Source organism: Perca flavescens, chromosome 22 (assembly GCF_004354835.1).
Source record: "Perca flavescens isolate YP-PL-M2 chromosome 22, PFLA_1.0, whole genome shotgun sequence".
Classification (NCBI taxonomy): Eukaryota; Metazoa; Chordata; class Actinopteri; order Perciformes; family Percidae; genus Perca; species Perca flavescens.
The window spans coordinates 26,342,881-26,365,380 of NC_041352.1; the positions used below are offsets into that span (position 1 = coordinate 26,342,881).

The 22,500-nt window shown below is 41.2% G+C and overlaps 1 protein-coding gene across 1 annotated transcript; it reads left to right on the plus strand.

Annotated features, from left to right (window-relative positions):
- Positions 1 to 147: 147 nt before the first annotated feature.
- Positions 148 to 10,555, plus strand: LOC114549174 (neuritin-like; the record flags this gene model as incomplete). The annotated part of the gene is given in 4 exon segments (XM_028569389.1): positions 148 to 163; positions 1,520 to 1,594; positions 1,597 to 1,666; positions 10,312 to 10,555. Coding segments are annotated over 4 exon segments (390 nt in total), but the record flags the coding sequence as incomplete, so codon positions are not given.
- Positions 10,556 to 22,500: the final 11,945 nt, after the last annotated feature.

Sequence of the window (22,500 nt, forward strand, 5' to 3'; positions counted from 1 at the left end):
AATACCCACAATGCACAGCTAATGTGAGTCTACATACAATGTACACATAGACAGTGAAAGAAATGGACACAGCGACGCCATAGACTTCGACTGAGACCAGTGGAGGATATCAGAAGTCTCTTTCCCGGTGCTGGCTGAGTGTTACTGAGCAGCCTCCAACTGAGCGTGAAGACGTAGATGTGACGTGAGCAACGTGTCTGAAAGTGTGAAGTCTTCTGGTAGCTGTGAGAGAGAAATCTCAATCATTCCCAATCTCACAGAGACGGAGAGCGTAGGTATATGTAAGGAGATAACATAGACACAGGCTAATTACTGATCACTAACATGCTAGTTAACATTAGTAATTAAACCTAAACAGCTAATGGAAGTCCAAACTGCCTGTGAGCTTCTCCTGTACTATACGGTAATTCCTCTACTGTGTGACAGTAAGTCTCGTGTGGTTATGACCCAATCGTTAGACTATTTTTATAAAAACGTCTGCTACAGAGCCATAACGTGACCTACAAGGTAATGGAGCCTTTATACATTGTTGTGTTTCTTTAGAAATAAAAACAACGAACAAATCGAGTCTTTAAACGCTTCAGATGTAAAGTTATTCTCTGTCAAAGTGACGCTAAAATGAATGGGAGTCAATGGGATGCTAACGGAGGTGATGGCTTGTTAGCATCAAAATGGCACCATAGGAGGTTCGAGTTCTGAAGCGCAGTGTACCCACTTGCATATGATGTACCCTACATTTTACTCCCGTATACCCACAATGCAACACGGTCGTGTTTTACCCGGAGGATGAGAAGAAGCAGAAGCATCTGCGAGAAATGAAAAGGAAAAATGGAGCTGGCTTTAGTTTTCTAAACTGTGGAAATGTAATATGCAACATATATATATATATATATATATATATATATATATATATATATATATATATATATATATATATATATATATATATTTTTAGTTCGGGTTTGTTTACATGATGCTACACAAACAATGGGCACATCTCCTGACGCCGGCGATGATTTTGTGTCCTAAATCTTGTTTGGGTGTTCCGATATAATTCACTATTCAACAAACACTCAATCCCTGATCAGGGGACTGAGTGTCAGTTTCAGCAAATATGACAGAAAGTTCGTTTTTATAAGTCTTACCTACTGCACCTTTAATGTTGAAGAGTTGCTTTAAGTTTGAAAGAGTACTAAAAACTCCAAAAAGTAGGTTTAACGTTTGAGGTGTAACTTTTTTGAATTCATGAATGAAATAGTACCTCATATATAGGAAAGGTGGTCCGGATGTTTTGTTGTTAGGTCCAATAGGAAAACAGAGCAGACGTGGCCAATCAGAGGCCTGCCTCTTATCCTGCAAGGAGACAGCAAACAGAGAAGCGTATTGTGATTTTCTTTAATATCAAATTCTCTCTTTCTTTCTCCCCCATCCCTTCGTCTTTTCCTTCTCTCCTCTTCCTCCTCTTCTTCTTCTTCCTCTTCTTCCTCCTCTTCCTCTTCCTCTTCCCTTTCTTCCGCAGTCTCCGTGTTGCAGACGGTGCTGGTCAGCGCTGGTCAATGTGACTCTGTGTTTAAAGGTTTCTCAGACTGTTTGCTACAGTTGGGGAGAACATGGCCAACTATCCCCAGGACCTGGGCGACAGGGACAACCTGCACAAGATCTGCAGGTTCGTTACACACACACACACACACACACACACACACACACACACACACACACACACACACACACACACACACACACACACACACACACACACACACACGCCTTGGAAGATGACACCTGAAGTGAGACTACATACTAACGATAATGTTGTTTCCTCGTTATTTAGATCCTCGTTATCAACCGCTAACTCCTGCTAGAGTCCACGCTACGATATCGGACAAAACAGTTCGTAGGATATCCTACGAAAATTACGACTGCCGACGCCTGCACAGTTCATTTTAGCCGAGAAAAGGTCCAGAAAGGTCCAGTTAACAGTTAAGTTTAGCTGACAAAATGTAAGAGCTGTCATGTAAGATTGTAAAAACACTCCTGGGACATATTGGGTCAAAGTCCTGTGTTTAAAGAGCAAAATCCACGTTCTTCAACAGCTTCTACAGCTATAAAGGCGTGGAATACATACGAGTTACAGTGCATTGCTTTTCGTAGCTACATACAGGTCAAAAGTTTGGACACACCTTCTCATTCAATGCGTTTCCTTTTATTTTCATGACTATTTACATTGTAGATTCTCACTGAAGGCATCAAAACTATGAATGAACACATATGGAATTATGTACTTAACAAAAAGTGTGAAATAACTGAAAACATGTCTTATATTTTAGATTCTTCAAAGTAGCCACCCTTTGCTTTTTTGATAACTCTGCAAACCCTTGGTGTTCTCTCAATGAGCTTCATGAGGTAGTCACCTGAAATGGTTTTACCTTCACAGGTGTGCTTTGTCAGGGTTCATTAGTGGAATTATTTCCTTATTAATAAAAAAAAAGCAAAGAGTGGCTACTTTGAAGAATCTAAAATATAAGGCATGTCTCTGATCTTATTATAAGACATGTCTATAGGTAGCAGTATACAGACATGTTTAACTCCTAACAAGACTGTAGAGACATGTCTATAGGTAGCAGCAGCACTATGTTTAACTCCTAATAAGACTGTAAGACATGTCTAGAGACAGCGCTATGTTTAACTCCTAATAAGACTGTAGAGACATGTCTATAGGTAGCAGTATACAGCACTATGTTTAACTCCTAATAAGACTGTAGAGACATGTCTATAGGTAGCAGTATACAGCGCTATGTTTAACTCCTAATAAGACTGTAGAGACATGTCTATAGGTAGTAGATACAGACATGTTTAACTCCTAATAAGACTGTAGAGACATGTCTATAGGTAGTAGTATACAGCACTATGTTTAACTCCTAATAAGACTGTAGAGACATGTCTATAGGTAGCAGTATACAGCACTATGTGTACCACTTCTTCATTTGGTTACAACAAACACAAAAGTGCTTAAAATTGTAGAAAACCACAATGTTTACTACATGTGATGCACGACGTAGCCATCTTTGAAAGTGAACTCGGGGTCCTCTGAGTTCAGACGACTTGACGAGTCGTATATATCCGACCTCGGGGGGGCGGGGGGGGGAACTTCCGGTTCGTAACTCCTGAAAACAACTCGTAAATCAACTTTGGTGGACAAAAAGAACGCACCATAAGAGGGAGCAGCCCCTAGTAGGTGGTAGCAGGCCCCTTTCTAACCCTATCAATGCATGAGGCTGATAACTGCTGAGAATGGCCATTAAATGCTAAATGATGACATTTTAAACTCGTCGGCGATGCTCTCGTGAGTCTTGATCTAACAGAGAAAATAATATGAGTGATTTAACTACAGACCCTGAGGGGGAAACTGAGGTTTGAGGGCGTATAGTTGGGTGGAGCGGGCATATGTGCAAGGCAGGGGTGTGTGTGGAGGGTTTACTTGCTAGACATCTGACACCCACCCCCCCTCACCCCCTTTTCCCCCCCCACCCCCCATCAGCTACACCTCCTTTAATCCCCCTTTTCATCCCACCACCCAAACCGGGTGGGCACCAGATGGCCCACTGCAGCAAGAAGCCCCCACCCCTCCACACACACATGATTTTTTAATTTAGTGACAGCTCCATCACAGCGGTGTCGAGGCGTGGCAGGAGGCACACGCACACACACACACACACACACACACACACACACACACACACACACACACACGCGCGTTAATTGCTCAGCGATGTAGCATCGACACGACTCGGTTCAGAAGGTCAACATCAATAAGAGCAGATTGGAAGATTGGATTAGATACGCTGCACGTGTGTGTGTGTGTGTGTGTGTGTGTGTGTGTGTGTGTGTGTGTGTGTGTGTGTGTGTGTGTGTGTGTGTGTGTGTGTGTGGCAGCAGGCTGCATGGTGTCAACTTTACATCAACTGGCAGGAGGTTGGAATAAAAGAAAAAAAAAGATGAACAGATGAGAGACAGAAAAAAGAGCGAGACAAAGAATATTGGGATTAAACGCAGAATAAACTAACTAAATAAAAGGAAAAAGGACAGAATAATGAAGGCAAAGAGGAAGTAAGAGAGGGAGGAGAAACTAGGGAGGAGGATGCGGCCTCATGAATAAAACATGGTAATAATGAAGGAAAAGAAGGAGATATAAACAAGAGGGAAGAGGGAGAGAGGCAGGGTAGAAAAGAAGAATAAAAGGGAGGGAATGAAAAACAGGAAATGAAAAGGGAAATAAATGAGGATGGGGAGCGAGGGAGAAATAAAAGGGAAGGATGAAGGGTGGAGGAGGGGACTATAAGGAAGGGAAGGAGATACAGGAAAGGGAGAAAGGGAAGAGTGAAACAGGGGGAGAGGCATGGAAGGAAAGAAGAAATAAAAAAGAGAAAAGGACAGAAAATAAAGAAAGGAGGATAGGAAGCAAGGGAGAAGGGCAGATTTATTTATATAGCACATTTTAGCAACAAGGCAATTTAAAGTGCTCTACGTAAAACCTTAAAGAGCCGTTAAAACATTATTAGAACAGGGTTAGCTCAATGTTCCCACAGCTCTATGTTCCCACAGCTCTATGTTCCCACAGCCCTATGTTCCTACAGCCCTATGTTCCCACAGCCCTATGTTCCTACAGCCCTATGTTCCCACAGCCCTATGTTCCCACAGCCCTATGTTCCTACAGCCCTATGTTCCCACAGCCCTATGTTCCCACAGCCCTATGTTCCTACAGCCCTATGTTCCCACAGCCCTATGTTCCTACAGCCCTATGTTCCCACAGCCCTATGTTCCTACAGCCCTATGTTCCCACAGCCCTATGTTCCCACAGCCCTATGTTCCTACAGCCCTATGTTCCCACAGCCCCTATGTTCCCACAGCTCTATGTTCCCACAGCCCCATGTTCCTACAGCCCTATGTTCCTACAGTCCTATGTTCCCACAGCTCTATGTTCCCACAGCCCTATGTTCACATAGCCCTATGTTCACATAGCCCTATGTTCCTACAGCTCTATGTTCCCACAGCCCTATGTTCCCACAGCCCTATGTTCCTACAGCCCTATGTTCCCACTGCCCTATGTTCCTACAGCCCTATGTTCCCACAGCTCTATGTTCCCACAGCCCTATGTTCCTACAGCCCTATGTTCACATAGCCCTATGTTCACATAGCCCTATGTTCCTACAGCCCCTATGTTCCCACAGCCCCATGTTCCCACAGCCCTATGTTCCCACAGCCCTATGTTCCTACAGCTCTATGTTCCCACAGCCCTATGTTCCCACAGCCATGTTCCCACAGCCCTATGTTCCTACAGCTCTATGTTCCCACAGCCCCATGTTCCCATAGCTCTATGGTCCCATAGCCTGTTCCCACAGCCCTATGTTCCCACAGCCCCATGTTCCTACAGCTCTATGTTCCCACAGCCCTATGTTCCCACAGCCCCATGTTCCTACAGCTCTATGTTCCTACAGCTCTATGTTCCCACAGCCCTATGTTCCCATTGCCCTATGGTCCCACAGCCTGTTCCCACAGCCCTATGTTCCCACAGCCCTATAGCCCCACAGCCCATGTTCCCACATTTCTAGGACATTTTCAAAGTTAAGTCTTGTATTGCTACATTTCATTTCATTTAAGCCCTATCATCCCACAACATTTGTTTGTGTTCGGGGGATAAAATCTGATACAAATTTATGAAAAAGGAAATATGGGAACATTGGGCCTAATTTTGGAGAAATAAATCTTAGAAATGTGGGAGCTATGGGAACATAGGGTCTAATTTTGAAAATAATCTTAGAAATGAGGGAACATAGGGCCTAATTTTGGAAAAAATATCTTAGAAATGTGGGAACATGTGGGTACATAGGTCCTAATTTTGGAAAGAATCTTAGAAATGTGGGAACATAGGGCCTAATTTTGAAAGAAAATCTTATAAATGTGGGAACATAGGGCCTAATTTTTAAAAGAATCTTTTAAATGTGGGGACTGTAGGAACGTTGGGCCTAATTTTGGAGAAAAACATCTTAGAAATGTGGGAATTGTGGGAACATAGGGCCTAATTTTGGAAAAAATATCTTAGAAATGTGGGAATTGTGGGAACATAGGGCCTAATTTTGGAAAGAATCTTAGAAATGTGGGAACATAGAGCTTAATTTTGAAAATAATCTTATAAATGTGGGAATATAGGGCCTAATTTTGAAAATAATCTTATAAATGTGGGAAATGTGGGAACATAGGGCCTAATTTTGTAAAACAATCTTATAAATGTGGGAACTGTAGGAACATAGGCCCTACTTTTGGAAAAAACAATCTTAGAAATGTGGGAACTTAGGGCCTAATTTTTAAAAGAATCTTTTAAATGTGGGAACTGTAGGAACATTGGGCCTAATTTTGGAAAAAAATATCTTAGGAATGTGGGAACATGTGGGAACATAGGGCATAATTTTGGAAAGAATCTTAGAAATGTGGGAACATAGGGCCTAATTTTGAAAATAATCTTATAAATGTGGGAACATAGGGCCTAAGTTTGAAAATAATCTTATAAATGTGCGAACATAGGGCCTAAGTTTGTAAAAAATCTTATAAATGTGGGAAATGTGGGAACATAAGGCCTTATTTTGGAAAAAAAATCTTAGATATGTGGGAACATAGGGCCTAATTTTGAAAAGAATCTTAGAAATGTGGGAACTTAGTGTCTAATTTACAGTAAAAACAAATTTTCTTAGAAATGTGGGAACATAAGCACGCTCCCATTAAAAAAGCTGAAATGGCACCATAATAGTATAGTTTGGTGGACTGGTAGAAACAACCATAATGTACGTTTTGAAGGGACTCCCTTGAACGGGTTCCTATGACAACGCAAGAAAAGTCATGCACAACAATTCGTAAAATATCAATTAGCGACCGTCGGATGGTCACGCAACGGTTAAGTTTAGCCGTCTTTTATGGTAAAATTTAGCCGGAGAAAAGGTGATTGTGAGTGGGGAAAACTAAAGACTTTCACCCAGGAAATACATGTTCTTAAGGAGTGTTATCCAAACCACCATTGTTAACTAATCTTAACTTTTGGAGCCTGATCTTAACTTTCGTTGAGCAAAATGCTCATATTTTGTGGACTAAATTTAACCGTAATGTCCGCCGAAACGACCGAACGAATGGAGGTCTGTAGCCAATGTCACGAAGCAGCAGTGGTATGGTCTAGTGTATTGTAGTCGGATACAGTTTTATGCACCAATTTACAGTGGAAATCCTTTTATTTAGCCTATGTGAAGAAGAAAATAACAGATGACAATTTAAAATATATCAAAATTGTAATGGAAAGTATGTTGTTGCGTGTCACTGGGCATTTGTAAGTGGGTATATGGAAATCCTGGAGCTTTCTTAGAGGGTATTACTGCATATACCTGCGAATCACGTAGACCAGGGGTATCAAACTCAATTTCCCAGAGGGCCACACTGGAAAAAGAGAATCCCACCAAGGGCCAGACATGGAGAGATTATTGACGTGCTTTTGTTACTGCATGTCACTTTTTTTTTTTTAACATTTTGGTTGCTTTTTTTCCTCACTTTTGTTGTTTTTGCCTACATTTTTGTGGCTTTCTCAGACATTTGTCACCTTTTGTTAAATTTGTTGCTTTTTGTCGCATTTTCAGTAGGTCTGTCCTCGACTAAAGAAATTCTTAGTCGACTAACACTTATACGATTTTGTCGACTAATCGATTAGTTGATTTAATTGACAGAGCTGTGAGCTTTGAGAGGTGGTTAAGACTAGAAAAGCACAATATAAATGTAGTTAATTAACCATCTGTAAAACTGAGTTTCTCCACAATTAATCCTGCAAAAGCACCACTTTAAATCTTGTGTTTACCATAAATGTGCTAAGAAGTTTCTTGGAAATAAGTAATTAAGCATGAATAAGCATAAAAAATGACTAATCGACTAAAGAAATCTTAGTCGACTAAGACCAAAGCGACCGATTAGTCGACTAATCGACTAAAAGGTGGCAGCCCTAATTTTCAGGCAGCGCTGCCTGGAAGGCACTAGGATTAGGCAATGGTTAAGATTAGGGTTAGGTGCCTTAAAGGTCCCATGGCATTATGAGTTTTTTTTTTAACATTAATATGAGTTCCCCAGCCTGCCTATGGTCCCCAGTGGCTAGAAATGGTGATAGGTGTAAACCGAGCCCCTGGGTATCCTGCTCTACCTTTGAGCAAATGAAAGCTTAGATGGACCAATCAGGAATCTCCTCCTTATGAGGTCATAAAGGAGCAAGGTTACCTCCCTTTCTCTGCTTTGCTCACCCAGAGAATTTGCCCCCCCATCATGGCTTTCAAACGAGCAAAGTGGCAGTTGGTCAAGACCACCTAATAATACAGTCCACTAAGGTCTATATAAAAGAGACTTCAGATACAGTATTAGCAGTTAAGGTCTATATAAAAGAGACTTCACAGTATTAGGGGACCACTAAGGTCTATATAAAAGAGACTTCAGTACAGTATTAGGGGACCACTAAGGTCTATATAAAAGAGACTTCAGATACAGTATTAGAGGACCACTAAGGTCTATATAAAAGAGACTTCAGATACAGTATTAGAGGACCACTAAGGTCTATATAAAAGAGACTTCAGATACAGTATTAGGGGACCACTAAGGTCTATATAAAAGAGACTTCAGATACAGTATTAGGGGACCACTAAGGTCTATATAAAAGAGACTTCAGATACAGTATTAGAGGACCACTAAGGTCTATATAAAAGAGACTTCAGATACAGTATTAGGGGACCACTAAGGTCTATATAAAAGACTTCAGATACAGTATTAGGGGACCACTAAGGTCTATATAAAAGAGACTTCAGATACAGTATTAGAGGACCACTAAGGCCTATATAAAAGAGACTTCAGATACAGTATTAGGGGACCACTAAGGTCTATATAAAAGACATCAGATACAGTATTAGAGGACCACTAAGGTCTATATAAAAGAGACTTCAGATACAGTATTAGGGGACCACTAAGGTCTATATAAAACTTCAGATACAGTATTAGGGGACCACTAAGGTCTATATAAAAGAGACTTCAGATACAGTATTAGGGGACCACTAAGGTCTATATAAAAGACTTCAGATACAGTATTAGGGGACCACTAAGGTCTATATAAAAGAGACTTCAGATACAGTATTAGGGGACCACTAAGGCCTATATAAAAGAGACTTCAGATACAGTATTAGGGGACCACTAAGGTCTATATAAAAGAGACTTCAGATACAGTATTAGGGGACCACTAAGGTCTATATAAAAGAGACTTCAGATACAGTATTAGGGGACCACTAAGGTCTATATAAAAGAGACTTCAGATACAGTATTAGAGGACCACTAAGGTCTATATAAAAGAGACTTCAGATACAGTATTAGGGGACCACTAAGGTCTATATAAAAGACATCAGATACAGTATTAGAGGACCACTAAGGTCTATATAAAAGAGACTTCAGATACAGTATTAGGGGACCACTAAGGTCTATATAAAAGACTTCAGATACAGTATTAGGGGACCACTAAGGTCTATATAAAAGAGACTTCAGATACAGTATTAGGGGACCACTAAGGTCTATATAAAAGACTTCAGATACAGTATTAGGGGACCACTAAGGTCTATATAAAAGAGACTTCAGATACAGTATTAGGGGACCACTAAGGCCTATATAAAAGAGACTTCAGATACAGTATTAGGGGACCACTAAGGTCTATATAAAAGAGACTTCAGATACAGTATTAGGGGACCACTAAGGTCTATATAAAAGAGACTTCAGATACAGTATTAGGGGACCACTAAGGTCTATATAAAAGCACCATGTCATGGGACCTTTAAAGTCGACGGTCGCAGCGCTGCCTTGAAGTCAACGTTGGGGGCTTAAAACACCATCGAGCCCGATCGTCTGGTTATGGTTTGGAGTATATTTGTTGAAACAACCCCATAATACTGAATAATTTCCCCAGAAAAATATAGAAAGAACATGACCCCTAGCTGGAAGTTGGTATGTACTCATGGAAAAGACGAGTGTAGAAATATGCTCAGATAAGAGTCTCCCACACTTTGTTTTACTGGAAATATAAACTTCACCGGCTGTGTCTTCATAAGCTTTTCCCTCGCTGCGTTGCCAGATTCTGGGATGGCTTCCACTTCTTGGCTGTGCCTCTTTGAGTAGACGATGCATTCAGTTTTGAAACCGTGCCTCCCACTGCAGTCATAAGCTTGGTGGTGTTAACGCTTGCTGTGTTTTCTCTCCTGCCAGTTACTGGGATAACTTCCACTCCTGTGCCACGACGGCACTGGCCGACTGCCAGGAGGGCGCCACGGACCTCTGGGAGAAACTGAAAAAGGAATCCCGCAACCTGGATTTCCGTGGGAGTTTGTTTGAACTCTGTGGCGGTGGAAACGCAGCGCCCAGATCGGCCGACGCCAGGGGGCTCGCCTTGGTCCTGACCACGCTGCCGACCATACTGACTTGGCTGGCGTTTTAACAACAAAAAAAAAAACCACACAAATCAACAAAAGGAGAAACGTAACAACAACGACGACGACAACAAACAAAAAAAAAACCCAACGAAGAAAATCAAAAGAAAACCACACGTGAAAAAAGAAAACAGAAAACAGAGTGACAGCTACTCTTCGAAACTGAAAAAAATAAATGAAAAAACCAACAACAACTGAGTTTTGAATTCATCTGCAGAAAGAAAAACTACACACCCAAAATGGATTTTTACTACATCTCCGTATATATGGCGGCGGCCTGGTTTGTTTGCCTTTCCTGGGACATCTGCAGGTCCGTCCTCCCTCAGAGAGCTCATCCAATCACACGCTGACCTGACCTCGGAGGTCGATAACATGAAATATTCAACAGCGCCGTCGAGCTGGAAATGATGACAATGATGAAATTTTGATGGATCCTCGCCCTGCTTACAATCGTGGAATTACACAGTGTTAAAGTCAACCATGAATTATTGATGTTTAGTAGGCTAGGCCTAGACAGCGCTCTCTGGCTGCCCGGGTGCTGACACAATATCAGGCGCTACATTAGGGTTCCCATATAGCCTGAGGTACACACTCAATATCAGGCGCTACATTAGGGTTCCCATATAGCCTGAGGTACACACTCGCGTGTAACGTGAGGCTTGAAGCTTAACGCCACAAAATCAATAGCTGCATCTCATGTCCCTTAAATTGCATTCCCTTGACTTCCCTTGACTCCTCGCGTCTTAGTCCCTCCCACCTTAAAAACCTTAAAGACTCCCGGCGCGGGATTCTTTAAGGTTTATTTAGATAGGGACAAAACATAGGTAAACTTCAACAGCCATCTGATGTATGTATCGTAGTGTTTTTTAGCCGAAGCTAATTCTCGACACTTAGTCCCTAGTAGGGCTTTTGGTCACAAATAAAAAAATACAGGTTTACGTTATTATTATTATTATGAAAAAATACAATCAAGATGCAATAAAAAGAAATGAAAATGGAAGGAAAGTATACAATGAGAGCACAGTGTAAAAAACTAAATATGAGAGAAAGATTGTTCCCAAATTAGCCACAATTTGGTTTTTTTTCTTTTTAAAGTGGCTAATGTTGGGATACATTTCAAGTGGTCTGGTCAGAAAGGAGGGAGAGGCGCGAGGGAATGTGTTTTTAGTGGCAACTCCTGCAGCTGCGCGGCTTCCAGGAAGGCTGCTCTCCTGTTTCCTCGCCTATAGCTCCTCGATGATCCCTCCTCGATGCTCGCTCCTTCGCGAAGCAGAAATAAGAGCTTTGACGCGGCCTTCACCGAGGCAAGGCAAGGCAAGGCAATCTTATTTATACAGCACATTTCAGCACAAGGCAACTCAAAGTGCTTTACACAAAACATCAAACATTAAAAAAACAAAGAGCAAAATAGGGATTAAAAATAAGAATAAAAATATTAACGAATACAAATGTAATACCATATAAGATACATAAATAAAAATCATAGTTCAGTATAACAATAGGAGGAACAGAACAATGTTGCGTACCAGATAGAGGGTGGAACCGGGCCGGCTTTTATTTAAATTTATTTATTTTGAAATGATGTTGGGGTTTCGGGTTGGGCTCGGTCACATCAGCGCAATAAGGCATTGAACATTTTAAATTTAAAACAGCTTATTATGTAGGTGCGCGCCTGTGTTAACGTGCACTTGTTGCCCCGTGTCATCTGTTGACTAGTGATGGTCAAATGAAGCTTGGCGAACCACTGTCTTTACATTCAGAGCTCACTAGATGGCGCTTTCTGTTCAACAAAGGGTTGAAAACACACTGAATTGCCATTCCTTTAACCTGTTTCTTTGAACAGAAAGCGCCATCTAGTGAGCTCAGAAAATAAAGACAGTTGATACTGTTGACATTTTCGAATGCCTTCCTACAGTTGCTTAATAAAAAGCTTTCCACACAAACAAACGTACATGTGTCATTAGTGTGAGGAAAAAAATAAGATTTGAACTGTGTCGGGCTCGGACATAAATATCTTAATGCCTGTCAGATGCGGGCCGATCCACACTCTTATTTCCAGACACAATTTTTAGCCCGTAAGTTATGACTTCAATTCACGACTTGGTAGCGTTCCATGCAAAGTCACGACCAACCCTTCTAGCTAACGTTAGCTAGCGGCTACCTAACGTTGACGTTAGCTAGCGCTAGCTGATACTAGCGATTTCTAGTCGCCGACACATTTTTGGGCTCTGTTTAATAAAGATAACCTGTAGCAGTACCCAATCGTATGTGTATTGTTTTGATTACAATGCGCGGAATTACTTTACGTTGCCTTTTTATGTCTATTTATTTCTATTTCTCACTGTTAATCACCGGCGTCTGTACAGCATCAACAGGGGGGGACGCCATTGTTGTTTATGTGTGTGTGTGACGTCAAAAACTGTAACTGGGAGTTGCCTGGAGCGCAGCACTACTTCCGGTTCAGCCTGAGGACTGAGGAGTCAAGGAGCTATCAAATTAGCGACATGAGATGCAGCTATAAAGACAAGCCGAGGCCTAGTGCTCATTTCAGACCAGTCGCCTCATTTCCATCACAGACAGTTTTCTCCCTTTTCTTTTTTTTTAATCGCGCCAAAGTTGATTGTGTTGAGCTTGGTAGGTTTGATGGACTGAATGCTTGATGGTGCTGTAATATTTGTATTCTTATTGGCTGTTTATTGTGCTCAGGCCATGGTCACACCAGCTTTTATCACAGCGGCATTTAGCGCTAGGTTTTAATACGTTGGTGGACTTTTACAGGTAAATTTGTAGCATTGACTACTAGTTCTGACATTTGACCCACGCGGCATGGCTTCCAGTCAATCGTGTGCCAGCAGTAAGGCGTGTTTTGAAATTTATAGTGTTTAACTTTTGGTTGTTGAACTGGCTAGCTTGCCGCTCACCCGCTAGCTTCAATTTATAACAATCAAAGCCACGTTAAGAAATCTCGCTATGCTGGTTTTTGGTGTGACCGTAGCCTTGTTTTTTTTCCCCCACCAAAACTCTGCAGGGAAGTACTTCAGAGTTTAAAAAAGAAAGCCTGCTTTTCATTAGAGAACAGTTGTTAGACTGATGTTAATTTGCATGAATTAAATTCAGAGACAGTCTCGAAACATTTCAGGAAATTAGCACAAATTTAAAGAAAAAGGTAGCCTGGTCTCTGGTGTCAACCAGGCTACCTTTTTATTTTTTTTTTTAAATTTGTGCTAAGGTTCATTCACAGCCCATTTCCAAAAGGGGCGTCACCAATGGACGCCGCTCAAATGCCTCTGGGCGTAATTGGATAGTCCTTCAACCAATCAGAGCAAAGATCTGGGTGACATAGCAGCGACAGCGGCATTAACCGGTTGCTGCGCTTCGGTAGCCGTCACGTTGAATGTAAACAAAAAGCTGTTCGCCCTAGCTGCGCTATCCGCCTTTTCTAGCTTTACGTTGTGCTTATTTCCTGAAATCTAACGAGAAAAGTCCAGAGTGTAAACCGTAGAAACATCCGTCTGAAATAATTATAATACTCAAGGATTATTTTTGGAAAAGTAGAAACACATTAGAATTAACTTTAGTTCATGTTGGTGATGTATTTCCCACCGTTCCTTCGCTCAGCAGAACCATGTGTTAGAAATGAATGAATCTGTTACTGAGAGAAGATATTTTTAAACGCTGACAGCAATACGAAGACGTGACTCCACGGCCAGTGTAGCTATAAAAAAAAAAAATAATCAAACCGTGGCTGAAGACAGATATGACTGTTGCCATTTAGTACATCCCCCCCCCCTTTTCATTCGCCATTCTAGACGACCTTAGAGGCGATTTATCAACTCGTTCTCATTCCCAACTCGTAAAATACAGAAGCTTGGTCAGAGTCTCTCAGCGTCAGATACCGACGCAAAAATCACCCTTTAGCTTCTGTATGGGACGTACCGGGCAGAGCAGCAGCTGTAAGATGAGGTAGTATGAAGAGAGACTACAGTAGAGAGTACTATGTAGAGAGACAGCAGTAGAGAGTAGTATGTAGAGAGACAGCAGTAGAGAGTACTATGTAGAGACAACAGTAGAGAGTAGTATGTAGAGAGACAGCAGTAGAGAGTAGTATGTAGAGACAACAGTAGAGAGTAGTATGTAGAGAGACAGCAGTAGAGAGTAGTATGTAGAGAGACAGCAGTAGAGAGTAGTATGTAGAGACAACAGTAGAGAGTAGTATGTAGAGAGACAGCAGTAGAGAGTAGTATGTAGAGAGACAGCAGTAGAGAGTAGTATGTAGAGACACAGCAGTAGAGAGTAGTATGTAGAGAGACAACAGTAGAGAGTAGTATGTAGAGAGACAGCAGTAGAGAGTAGTATGTAGAGAGACAGAAGTAGAGAGTAGTATGTAGAGACACAGCAGTAGAGAGTAGTATGTAGAGACACAGCAGTAGAGAGTAGTATGAAAGCCCAAAATGTCACGTCAGGAGGCCTGTTGGGTAGGTGGATGGGTCAAACAACACAGGACTTTCCCCCAGGAGACCACGGTTCATGTCCCGTGTGTCACCAAAACATTAATGCTGTAACCACACACACCATCTTTACCTAAACCCAACTGTCCCGTTCTTCTTTATCTAAACCCAACTGTCCCGTTCTTCTTTATCTAAACCCAACTGTCCCGTTCTTCTTTATCTAAACCCAACTGTCCCGTTCTTCTTTATCTAAACCCAACTGTCCCGTTCTTCTTTATCTAAACCCAACTGTCCCCTTTATCTAAACCCAACTGTCCCGTTCTTCTTTATCTAAACCCAACTGTCCCGTTCTTCTTTATCTAAACCCAACTGTCCCGTTCTTCTTCATCTAAACCCAACTGTCCCGTTCTTCTTTACCTAAACCCAACTGTCCCGTTCTTCTTTACCTAAACCCAACTGTCCCGTTCTTCTTTATCTAAACCCAACTGTCCCGTTCTTCTTCATCTAAACCCAACTGTCCCGTTCTTCTTTACCTAAACCCAACTGTCCCGTTCTTCTTTATCTAAACCCAACTGTCCCGTTCTTCTTTACCTAAACCCAACTGTCCCGTTCTTCTTCATCTAAACCCAACTGTCCCGTTCTTCTTTATCTAAACCCAACTGTCCCGTTCTTCTTTATCTAAACCCAACTGTCCCGTTCTTCTTTTATCTAAACCCAACTGTCCCGTTCTTCTTTATCTAAACCCAACTGTCCCGTTCTTCTTTATCTAAACCCAACTGTCCCGTTCTTCTTTATCTAAACCCAACTGTCCCGTTCTTCTTCATCTAAACCCAACTGTCCCGTTCTTCTTCATCTAAACCCAACTGTCCCGTTCTTCTTCATCTAAACCCAACTGTCCCGTTCTTCTTTATCTAAACCCAACTGTCCCGTTCTTCTTTACCTAAACCCAACTGTCCCGTTCTTCTTCACCTAAACCCAACTGTCCGTTCTTCTTTATCTAAACCCAACTGTCCCGTTCTTCTTTATCTAAACCCAACTGTCCCGTTCTTCTTTATCTAAACCCAACTGTCCCGTTCTTCTTTATCTAAACCAAACTGTCCCGTTCTTCTTTACCTAAACCCAACTGTCCCGTTCTTCTTTACCTAAACCCAACTGTCCCGTTCTTCTTTACCTAAACCCAACTGTCCCGTTCTTCTTTACCTAAACCCAACTGTCCCGTTCTACTTTATCTAAACCCAACTGTCCCGTTCTTCTTTATCTAAACCCAACTGTCCCGTTCTTCTTTATCTAAACCCAACTGTCCCGTTCTTCTTCACCTAAACCCAACTGTCCCGTTCTTCTTCATCTAAACCCAACTGTCCCGTTCTTCTTTACCTAAACCCAACTGTCCCGTTCTTTAACTAAACCCAACTGTCCCGTTCTTTAACTAAACCCAACTGTCCCGTTCGCGGGTGTCACTGAAAACGTACCTTTTATAAGCCCACCCTCAATCTTTTCCTAAACTTTACTGTCCCATTCTTGTGCCGCATGTCTGTTAAACGTACGTCCCGACCCATATAGTCCAAAGTGATGCTAATAGTCCCAGCCCAGGGCGTTTAGATCTGACGTTAACGGAGACTTTTAGCGTCAAAGGCACCTGACCAAGCGTTCGCATTTTACGAGATGGGAGTGAGAATGTGTCGGATATATTTTAGGTCTGTAAGTTAGATTAAAAAGCTGAGTCCCAACAGTACGGTAGCATCATTAATTACATAAACACAGTAAATAAATCCGAGGATGTTGTTTATTTCGTTGCCGAGGCACAAATGACGTTTCCGCTGCCTTCTGACAAAAAGATGTGTACTTATGTTCGTTTGTCTGTTTGTTGGTTAGTTTCTTTGTTAATGGGGATGTCGAGTAACAAAAAGAGTTTAAAAAAAATGGATTTATTCTAAAAAAAAATATCATCTAACAAGAGAATATGTATATCAAAGGATTTTGAGAAAATTAAAAAAGCTCTATTATAGATAGTCTATCCCAGAAGATTGATACTTTACAGATTATAGGCCTACTGAGATATAACAAAATAAAAGATTGCGAAAAATGATAAAGAGTAATAAATAAAATGACTAATGTTTGAAAATCAGTGTGTGCTTTTATTCTATTTCATTTTATTCTGGGGATAAAAAAAGAAGTGGATTTATGTATTTATGTATTGGGTTTGGTTTGTCTTTGGTGTTTTAAAGTGCTCATATTATGCTCATTTTCGGGTTCATAATTGTATTTAGAGGTTGCCAGTCAGAAGCAGAGTATGAGGGCGTGTCCTGACAGTACCTAGGTAAGGACTACTAGCCAGTCAGAAGCAGAGTATGAGGGCCCTGACAGTAGGTAAGGACTACTAGCCAGTCAGAAGCAGAGTATGAGGGCGGGCCCTGACAGTAGCTAGGTAAGGACTACTAGCCAGTCAGAAGCAGAGTATGAGGGCCCTGACAGTAGCTAGGTAAGGACTACTAGCCAGTCAGAAGCAGAGTATGAGTGCGTGCCCTGACAGTACCTAGGTAAGGACTACTAGCCAGTCAGAAGCAGAGTATGAGGGCGTGTCCTGACAGTACCTAGGTAAGGACTACTAGCCAGTCAGAAGCAGAGTATGAGGGCGTGTCCTGACAGTACCTAGGTAAGGACTACTAGCCAGTCAGAAGCAGAGTATGAGGGCCCTGACAGTACCTAGGTAAGGACTACTAGCCAGTCAGAAGCAGAGTATGAGGGCCCTGACAGTACCTAGGTAAGGACTACTAGCCAGTCAGAAGCAGAGTATGAGGGCGTGCCCTGACAGTACCTAGGTAAGGACTACTAGCCAGTCAGAAGCAGAGTATGAGGGCGTGCCCTGACAGTACCTAGGTAAGGACTACTAGCCAGTCAGAAGCAGAGTATGAGGGCCCTGACAGTACCTAGGTAAGGACTACTAGCCAGTCAGAAGCAGAGTATGAGGGCCCTGACAGTACCTAGGTAAGGACTACTAGCCAGTCAGAAGCAGAGTATGAGGGCGTGTCCTGACAGTACCTAGGTAAGGACTACTAGCCAGTCAGAAGCAGAGTATGAGGGTGTGCCCTGATAGTACCTAGGTAAGGACTACTAGCCAGTCAGAAGCAGAGTATGAGGGCGTGTCATGCTAGCAGCTAGATGAGCATTATAACGTGTGTTACAAAGTGACCACGTTGGTCTCTGAAGTAAAGGCTGGACTACAGTAGAGCTGTTTGGAGCAGTTGAACAGTGTTTTCTGGTGGAGATGGTAAGTCCCTTTTGGCTTTTTCACTTTGTAAACCTATAACATGCACAAAAAAGATATATAACACAATAAAGGAAAGGGGAAAAGCCAAAAAGCATAATATGAGCACTTTAAACAATGCACTCTCATGAACGGGTTTTGTACAATATCGTACAAAAAATGTATGCATAACAGTTCGTAACATATTGTACGTAAAAGTCATCCTCAGAAGTTGGCTTTGTATCCGGTTTTAACCCCTTTGTTGTTTTTGGGTCAAATTTGAACCATTTTCTAAATGTCTATATCAGAAATATGGGTTTCTTTTTAAATACCTAATTTTGATTACTCCAAAAATAACATGGATTATTCCATACAACGCGCTTCGCAAGTACAACAAAAATCTCTACTTTCATTGAATTTTTTGTGTTTTGTAAAAAAATTTAGCAACATTGAAAATTGGGGCATTTTGGTACAAAGAAACCCATATTTTTGATAGAAAATCTTTGAAAACGGGTTAATATTAGACTAAAGAATTCATAATTTATGCTTTACAACTCAAGAATTAGGTATCATTTCCTATAAATTAGGTCTATTGACCATGAATTCCAAAAATAAGTGTAAATCTAGTAATGAGTTTGTGTTAGTGGTGCTTATACATGGTAGTGAAAATAATCGTCAAAAAAGTGCCAAAAATATAGAAAAAAGCACCAAAAGAGACAAAAAGAAGTGGTCCCCTAATACTGTATCTGAAGTCTCTTTTATATAGACCTTAGTGGTCCCCTAATACTGTATCTGAAGTCTCTTTTATATAGACCTTAGTGGTCCCCTAATACTGTATCTGAAGTCTCTTTTATATAGACCTTAGTGGTCCCCTAATACTGTATCTGAAGTCTCTTTTATATAGACCTTAGTGGTCCCCTAATACTGTATCTGAAGTCTCTTTTATATAGACCTTAGTGGTCCCCTAATACTGTATCTGAAGTCTCTTTTATATAGACCTTCTCTTTTATATAGACCTTAGTGGTCCCCTAATACTGTATCTGAAGTCTCTTTTATATAGACCTTAGTGGTCCCCTAATACTGTATCTGAAGTCTCTTTTATATAGACCTTAGTGGTCCCCTAATACTGTATCTGAAGTCTCTTTATATAGACCTTAGTGGTCCCCTAATACTGTATCTGAAGTCTCTTTCCCGAAATTCAAAAAAGATGACAAAAAACGAAAAAAAAAGGTTTAAATTTTGACCCAGGAAAACAAAAAGGTGCCTAAAAGTGCCTACATTTCTAAGATTTATTTTCAAAATTAGGCCGTATGTTCCCACATTTCTAAGATTTATTTTCAAAATTAGGCCGTATGTTCCCACATTTTTAAGATTTTTTCAAAATTAGGCCCTATGTTCCCACATTTCTAACATTTTTTTCAAAATTAGGCACTATGTTCCCACATTTCTGAAATTTATTTCAAAATTAGGCACTATGTTCCCATATTTCTAAAAAAAAATTCAAAATTAGGCCCTATGTGCCCAGATTTCTAAGAAAAGGTGAATCATGGTCCACGGGAAGACAACACAAGGGTTAATGCTGTGTGGACTGTTGTCTGGCTTGTCCACACAGCATCACAGCATTCCTGGATGGGAGAACAACGTGCTCTGGTTTGTTGGCATTTCTTTACACCAATCACAATCATCTTGGGGGCGGGGCTAAGCTCCAGACGGAGCCACGTTGCCTCTGCTAAATAGCCTCTGGAAGGAACTTGTTTTGGTGGAACGTGTACGTTCAAAAGTAGTTTTAGTCGTGCAACAGAAAACTCAGATTGGACAGATAGTCTAGCTAGCTGTCTGGATTTACCCTGCAGAGATCTGAGGAGCAGTTAACCATAGTCCTCACAAATCAGCCAGAGGTTAGAGCGCCAACACAGAGACAGAGGAAGGGGACGGGACATCGGCCGAAAGAGGTGGCACCTGAACAATCCCTTTAAATGAAACGTCGTCGATATAGACAAACACTTACCTAACGATTTGTCCGATGGTACCTTTGCAGAAAGCATTTTGTTAGGGTAGCCTAAATTTCCGTAACCTGACTCCACCAGATGGATCGCTTCGCATTTGCTCGGCATATCCATCTGGGACCTTTCCGTTGGAGAACTTTTGGGAAGGGGCGAAAATACTGCATGGTTAGCTGATTGCAGTGTTGGGAAAGTTCACTTTCTACATGAACTAGTTCAAAGTTCACTTTCTACATGAACTAGTTCAAAGTTCACTTTCTACATGAACTAGTTCAAAGTTCACTTTCTACATGAACTAGTTCAAAGTTCACTTTCTACATGAACTAGTTCAAAGTTCACTTTCTACTTGAACTAGTTCAAAGTTCAGTTTTCACATGAACTAGTTCAAAAGTTCACTTTTCTCATCTTGAACTAGTTCAAAGTTCACTTTCTGACTTGAACTAGTTCAAAGTTCACTTTCTACATGAACTAGTTCAAAGTTCAGTTCACAAATTTAACTAGTTCACTTCATACTTCAACATTTTGAACTAAGTTCACAGTTCCAAAAATGAGCTAAGTTCATAGTTCTTTTTTTCCATATGTTGCTGCGAGCTATTCTTTTTCAAAATTGAAAGGCTAGCCGGGTGCTTCGGTTCAACGTGCCGTTTCAGGTTTGCTGTGGATGGGACTGAAAGTGCGGATTTTCTTTTAGAAAGTTTGCCCAGAAATGTCAGATTTTTCTCATCCTCAGTAATAAAACTGGTTTAAATGATCATACGAAGCCTTTCTGATTTGATGACCCATGCGGCGGTGGGACACTGGTGGCTGGTGTTGCCAGATTGGGTGTTTTTTCTGCTACATATGAAGGCCTGTTTACGGTGGTTTTAGCCCTGGTTTTGGCCTGGAAGGCTCTATAGAAATCTGGCACCCTATTGGACGAAGTTAAACCGAGAGAGAGTGGCCTTCACAGATACACCAGAATGAAGGAGTTCACGGTAACGTTCATCAGGCGGTAATACGGTACGTTCAGTTCACGTTCGCCCCAAAATATCAACGAGTTCGCGAGCTATCGTTCAACGAACGCGTTCAGGAACAACACTGGCTGATTGGATAAACCAATCACCAGGTGGTGATGGACGGGCCAAATCAACCAATCACATCAAACTCTTGCCGAAACCAGTCGGGAGAAGAGCAGAAATATCTTTTCCTCCGAGAAAAGCCTCCAGTGCCGTTTTTTTGTTGCTCTTCTTGCAACGAAGGAATACTTTCTAATTCGGATTAGAGCGATAGCTACGCTCATCTCATCCGTGGAAGAAATTTTCGAGGCAACCTCAGTAATTTGACAGCGATTAACCAAACATGCTACAAGGGGACAACAGAATCTGATTAAACAACATAGGGAACGAAACGGGAGTATTTTCGTGTGCTCGGGATGGGATGGGAGCTACAATTGATTCCTGTGTCACCCTCTAATCCAGTGGTTCTCAAATTTTTTTCAATAATGTTCCCCCTTTTGAATTGTTTCTTTAAGCCAAGTACCCCCGCTGACCAGCGCTAATCATTTTCAGTAGAAAAAAAGTGTATATAAACATGAACAGTACAGTGCTATCAGAAAAAAAAAAATGCTAATAAGATAAAGAGACAAAAACTGTAAAAAAAAAAAAAAAAAAAAAAAAAAAAAACTTTGATGGTAAAGATGGTAGAAAGAAGGAAGGAAGGAAGGAAGGCAAGAATAGGTCAAAATAGTATCAAAAACTTCAAAAACAGTGACATAAGAAGAAAAAAGCGAGAAACTTGTAAAAAGTAGAAGGACAGTAGAAGGAAGGATAGATCAGGTCCAAAGAAGGAGACACAGATGTCCCATTTTTGGCAGAAAAAATAATTCTCCATAAAGAGGAACAATGTTCTGGACAACAGCCTCGTTACTATTAAACATTTTGTTAAATATCTCACGTACCCCCTGCAGTCCTCCAAAGTACCCCTATCCAGGGGTACCAGAACCGAGACTGTGCTATTTGAGAAACACTGGTCTAGTCTATATCCTTGATGGCCCACTTCCAGGATTGCTCCGTTGCACACTGAAATTCTGCCGGATTTGACTAATTTAGGCCGTATACCTGTGTGCGCTGTAAAAGAAAAAGATGTATATACTGTATATACTATATTTTTACTTATTTAACTGTCTAGTAAAGTTCAAAGACAGTGTTTGGACCATATGTTTACTGCAGTAAATAATTAAATAATGTAAATACTACTAAGTGTGGTAAAGCCACGTATTTGTTTTTATATTTCTG